The following is a 6,111-nucleotide window of genomic DNA, read 5'->3' on the forward strand; positions in this document are numbered from 1 at the left end:
TTTTTAGCTCTGTCAGCTGTCCCACTAACTGGTTGTTTGTCATGGGATATGTTTATAGCACTCTCCTGAATGGGTCTCTTGATAGCTTCTTCCTTAAATACCACTCCTTTCAGACTTCAAAGGCTCTTCAGGCAGGGGCAAGGCACATATTCACGGTGACCCAACAGTACGTGGACCTCTTCTTCCTAAAGCCTTGGTGGGGCATAGCCTTGAAGTCACTGAAGAAACACCACTTACGTAGCGTTGTTCTCCTTTCAGGAATTGTCTGTCTTGCGTCGTCCGTCGCTATGAAAAACAATATCCTGTGAGTTAGTTTTGAGCCTTCTGCCTCATCCCCTGCTGTGCTCATCAGATAAGGTGTGCTCAGAGCTCTCCTAGGGAGGGTTTGTCCTTGGGGAGACATGGCCTTGTGCGGCTGGAAGCGGCTCCTTCTCTTGGGCAGGCAGAGCACCTTTGCCAAGGCTTGGAGGAGCAGGAGGGGAGGCCCCTCTCTGCGCTGGAAGCGCTGCTGCCATTGGAGCACCAGCAAGTCTCTGGACCCCGAGGTGAGAGCGTTTTTGGAGGAGAACACGGAGGTCACCAGCAGCGGGAACCTCACGCCAGAGATACGACTGCGCCTCCTCACTCCTCGCTGCAGGTTCTGGAGGGAAAAACCTGACCTGTGGCCTTACGGGGACCCATTCTGGGCAATTTACTGGCCAGGAGGCCAAGCCCTCTCCAGGTACGCACCATGCATCACCAAAAAGTCCAACCTGCTGCAGGCCATGATGTCAGACCTGGCTCTGCTTGTAGTAATTTGTAGCCATGTGTATTTGCCCTGTATGAGAGCACATTATCCATACTCTGCTCTGCTTACACCAGGCAGATGCAATCTCTGGTGCTTGGCGGGGAAGTTTCAGCACCTGCGGCATATAAAATAACTTATGGCTCTTTAAGTTGAAATCTGTTGTCTTCAGTGGTGATGCATGTGTTGACAACAGGGCTGAATTTGGATCTGTGGAAGGGCTGTGCAGTTGCCATCAAAACCTAGCGAGGTGTTTAACTCTATCACTCATTGTCACTCCAGACAGGAGGATTGCTCTTTGTCATACGCATGGTTTGGTGGTTTTTTTTGTAGGAGACAGGAATGCAGATGTGTGTCTGGTCTGTTGAGAAAAGCAGGTTTATGCTGATGCACTTGGAGCGCTGGTTAGCCTGAATCACTTTCCTCATTTAGGATTTCAGCAACCTCATTGTTGAGCCTTATTGTGGCTGTCTTTTAGTGACATCAGAACCCAATTTTCATTTTGGCCACTTCCTGTCAAAATATCTTTAATGTTCCTGATTTCCAGGAACTAGTTAAAAGTTCTTTTATCCTGTAAAATCCAGTCTCTCGCTTTGAACAGCAGAAAAAGTTTCTAATTGTTACAGCAAAGAACAAGCTGTCAGACATTCCCCACATGGATGAAAGGCAAGGATCTGAATTGGCGTTTGTTGTTTTTCTGCAAGAAAGCATAAAATAGGAAGGCATTTTTGAGCAGGAGAAAGACGAGTATTAAATTGCGAGCTTGCCATGTAGATGAACTAGAGTGCTCCTGAATGCTGCATAACTGAATTAGATATCTCTGCATTTTGTTATCATATGATTCATATCCCCAGATATTGGGGTAGCAATGATAATTATCTGGCATTTCACCACTTTGTTGACTTATCGTTTATGCACTTGTTTTGATGTATTGGGAATCTCAGAAATCAGCTGCGTCATCTGGAGAAGAAAAAGGGAGCATGAGAACACGCTGCTTCCATAACTGTGCTCATTTCACAGTTGGCATTGCCACACCATCAGGAGTCTCCTGTTTCAAGCTGTTCCTCTTGGTGTAATCCAAGACACCCCGTTAACCCAGCACGGCAGACAGCAGGCTCCAGCAGCAGCGTAATGCGCTGTGTCTGTGCCAGGGGGTACAGTCGGTTCCAGCTGTCCTAAGTCACCACCATCATTAGCGGTAACTTGAGAACCGCTCAGCTGGAAACACAGCACTTGCAGCATTGGGCCAGGTCATGCTCTACACAGGTTACTGCTGGAAGGTCATTGCAGATCCAGGCATAGCCCCTAGAAAGGGGAAATGGAACACTTTTTGTGGAGGTTGCGCCCCTGCCCTCTGCGCTGTTGCAAAGCTAGGGGCTGGCCTCAGAGGAATGGTGGCCTCAGGGGGAGAGTTGCCAAACATCTGAAATGCTGAGCCTCTGAACAAACATCCTGCCTGGGTACCCTCGAGAGCATCTGTAGGTCTTCAAAGTAGCAAATAATGCTGTAGACCTCATAGGAGAAGGTGCTTTTTCATTAACACTGAGCCAGTTTCGCTCACTGGATCCAAAACCACATACTCAAAAGCACCAAGCTGTGCATGTCCAAGCTGTCTGGTAGGATTCCATGTGATGACATGTAGGACAAGACGCATGGAATGTCAGGCCTTCCTCATGTCTCCTGGGTTTCTGATCTGGGTATTTTGTAGCTTCCGTCCTGGTCTCAACCTTCCTGCTATCATCTCTTAATGGCTCAAACTGGTTAGTTTGACAGTAAGTTGTCTTTTGTTCTCCCATACTGTGCTCCTAGGAATCTGTATACAGATGTGCTGGGATCTAGGTACCATTAACACTTGACGCTCTTATTAGGTCTCCTTCTGCCATTCCTGATGGTGCTGTCAGGCCCAGACTTTTCCACCCATCCGTTTGCCATTTACACCGATCTTCACATTTCCATTACAGTTCTCTGCATTGGAACCCACCTGCAAAAGCTCTGTTTACCAGTAGCCCAGCGTGAGGAGTCAGCCATCACCCTCCATGCCAGAAGACGACACAAACATAGAATCCTCTCCTGTTTCTACTCTATGGCAATTGGTAGTAAATTTATGGAAATTGCAGTAATTTATGTTACCTGGGGTCTTCCCCCTGTCACTTCGGGCCTTTCCCTTTGCAGAAGATTGAATTTCAAGGCAATTGTTAAAGTTCTGAACCCTCAATAACATTTATATGATTTGTAGCATTTAACAATAACTGCTGCTTGTCTTCTGTCAGTTCGTCTCGTTTCCCAGCCTAGAGGTTTTTGCTTGTTGATTTCTCAGGCAGATGTCAGCAACTAGATGAAGACGCTCTTTCTGCTCACTGCTGCTCTATTCTCATTTTCTTCTTGCTACTCAACATTAAACAGACTAGAAGAAATTGCATCTGTGTCTGCACGGCTCAGGAAAAGAAAGAGGAGAAATTCCTCTTTTTCCAAGCAGTTGCACAAGCAGTATTTTAGATCGATGGGTAGAAGCCTTGTATTTTGATGGGTGCAACATTCTCTGCGAATACATCTTCACATTTCTTCAGTTAGATTCCTTTTAATTTCTACAAATCTTTACATCCTTATTTCTGATACCAAGCGTTTTAGTCACCTTGCAGTTTGTGTCCATTTATTAGATAAGATCACCTGTCAGAGAAGGAGCTGATTGAAGTAAAATGTTGCCTACTTGGCTGGATTTTTTCTAGTTTGGGGAATGAGAACTAGGGAAGAAAGACAATGGTTCTTAATTTTTATATCAGCAGAGACAAATAAGGAGCTACATACCAGTTGCACACGTGGAACACGGTTTTTAAGATACCATGCTTCATTACATGTATGACGTGAATTCTTCTGCAGTGTAATGCAAAACTGAGAAATGTGCATAATCTTGTTAATTGCTTTAACAGTTTTTTCTTTTCAGGTACATTTTAGATAATCCACGTGTTGTTAAAGGACGGTCAGTTTTGGATCTTGGAAGTGGATGTGGAGCAACAGCAATAGCTGCTGTGATGAGTGGTGCATCACAAGTCCTTGCTAATGACATTGACCCTAGTAAGGCCTTTTTTTTTCATCTCTGTGTGAAGATATTTATTATTTTTTAAAGGACATTTACAGTGGCTTTTCTTTGCTGCATTTGTGAGAAATTCAAGTTCTAAACAGACTTCTAAGAATGCTAAAATGATAAATGGATTTTGCCAGTAGTAGAAGCTGGGTTATGCCAGCATCTCTCGCATCGAGTATATTTCCATAGCTCCTTAGAATGAAGAAAAAAGCAAAGGTTCTGTCAAATGTTTCCTCTACACCATCATGGCTGTTTTGGAAGAGAACTCTTAGGTGCAGGCAGCAAGTTGGCTTCTCTGCAGGACCATGGCATTCTCCTGCACTTTATTATGTTACGGCCTAGATTTTTGCCTTTTCCCCCCCTAGATTTTGTTTTCCCATAATTGACTTACGAATTCAGTTTATTGATAATTTAATTTTTCCTTGGTTAAGAAGGAAGTATATCCATAGATTAAGGCAGTTGGATATTTTGGTTTGATTCCATGATTGGTTTCCATTGGTATTGATGCCACAAATAGTTCTTTCCTGTGTCATGGTGCAATGAGGATAAAATTGCATCACTTCATGCCAGATTTTGACCAATAATGAAAACTGTGGAGTCCCTAGATAAGAGGAACAAAAATATTTAGATGAAACCGAAAGATTTGTAAAGGAAATCTGTAAGAAGGCTGAATGGCAGAATCCTAAAATGTAATTTTCATTTTACTTTGACTCTTCTTCAGTTGCAGGAATGGCAATGATCTTGAACTGTGAACTGAACCACCTGAATCCCTTCCCCATCACTATTAAGAACATCATTAATTCGGAGGCTGGAAACTGGGACCTCATTGTTCTAGGAGATATGTTTTATGATGAACAACTTGCTGATGGTCTCCATCACTGGCTGAGGAAATGCATCAGGATACAGCAAACCGAAGTGCTGATTGGTGACCCTGGCAGGCATCAGTTTTTAAGCCACAGTATTCACAGTCAATTGCACAAAGTTATTGAATATTCACTTCCCGAGTATACTAGACAAGAAAACAATGGATTAACATCAAGTATCGTCTGGAGTTATCAGCCCTCAAATAGCTTGGAAAGCTGTTGAAGCTGGTTTTCTTAATGAATTTTGTCTCACTTGGTTGGCTTTTTTGTAAGTATGTAAAATAAAAATGGGAATTAAACATGGGACGTACCTGTTGATGCCAAGTAGATTACCTTCACTGTACTGATTTCAGTCATACTCACTGAGGCTTTTGCTCCATTTGAGGTACAACCTACATGCAAACTGTATTCAAAGGGGCCTACACTGAGCTACATGTAAGAGGTTGCATGCTTGATGTTTTTCATGTATATTCATGTATCAGTCTTGCTCTCTGACATGATTGTGAAATGTTTGAAGCATCCAGCATACCGCTGTGGGGAGAGGAAGAAGATGCCTGGAAGATTAATGCACTGCTTTCACAGACTTTTTTAGCTTATTTACAGAGAAAATTATTGCTGTTCTTCATAAATCTCTCTGCTAGACTATTAGCTCATACTATACTCAACTGAAAGTGCCTTGCTCTTTTTCTGGATATCTCTTCTGAATGTCAAAGTAACTAATTTGAGTCTCCCACCTCCCCTCTATAATAAAAATTTACTATTTCTTGAAGCTGCCAGAGTGATTATTTAGGAGTTGCACACAAATCTAAAATACTCTTCTTGAACTCCAGCTAAAGTTTTTAGTAAGTGGAAAGTTACTAAATATTAATAGCTACAGGGTAACTTTATCCCCTAGAGCAGGGGTGTCCAACTCATTTTCACTGGTGGCCACATCAGCCTCGCGGCGGCTTTCAAAGGGCCAAATGTAATTTTATGACTGTAGAAATGTAACTACTCCTACAGTCACAAAATTACATTTGGCCCTTTGAAGGCCGCCGCGAGGCTGATGTGGCCTCCAGTGAAAATGATTTTGACAGCTCTGGTCAAGAGAGTAGGGTCAAATGATTTACATTCACTAACTCTGCAGGGGTACAAAAGGCAATCTATCATCATGGGAAGCTGGTGAGGGATGAAGAAATTTTTCCTTCCATTAGTGTTTCTGAACAGAAGGTAATTAAATAAAAAGTAGGGGATTAGAGTCGGATATAATTATTTTTCTCTTCTCTTGAGGACATGCTGGAGAACAAGCTACAGAATCATTCTCAGCTACATCTGTCAAGGAAGAACCATCTGCAGGGTAAAAAAAAAAAAACAAAACCAAAACCAAACTCATCCACAGGAAG

The 6,111-nt window shown here is 43.0% G+C and overlaps 1 protein-coding gene across 1 annotated transcript; it reads left to right on the forward strand.

Annotated features, from left to right (window-relative positions):
• Nucleotides 1-313: 313 nt before the first annotated feature.
• Nucleotides 314-5,498, forward strand: ETFBKMT (electron transfer flavoprotein subunit beta lysine methyltransferase). The gene is made up of 3 exons (XM_065658571.1): nucleotides 314-721; nucleotides 3,726-3,856; nucleotides 4,588-5,498. Exons 1-3 carry the CDS (start codon nucleotides 402-404, stop codon nucleotides 4,950-4,952), a joined length of 816 nt encoding a protein of 271 aa, XP_065514643.1. The 5' UTR covers nucleotides 314-401; the 3' UTR covers nucleotides 4,953-5,498.
• The last annotated feature ends 613 nt before the right edge of the window (nucleotides 5,499-6,111 follow it).

Source organism: Caloenas nicobarica, chromosome 1 (genome assembly GCF_036013445.1).
Source record: "Caloenas nicobarica isolate bCalNic1 chromosome 1, bCalNic1.hap1, whole genome shotgun sequence".
Taxonomy (NCBI): domain Eukaryota; kingdom Metazoa; phylum Chordata; class Aves; order Columbiformes; family Columbidae; genus Caloenas; species Caloenas nicobarica.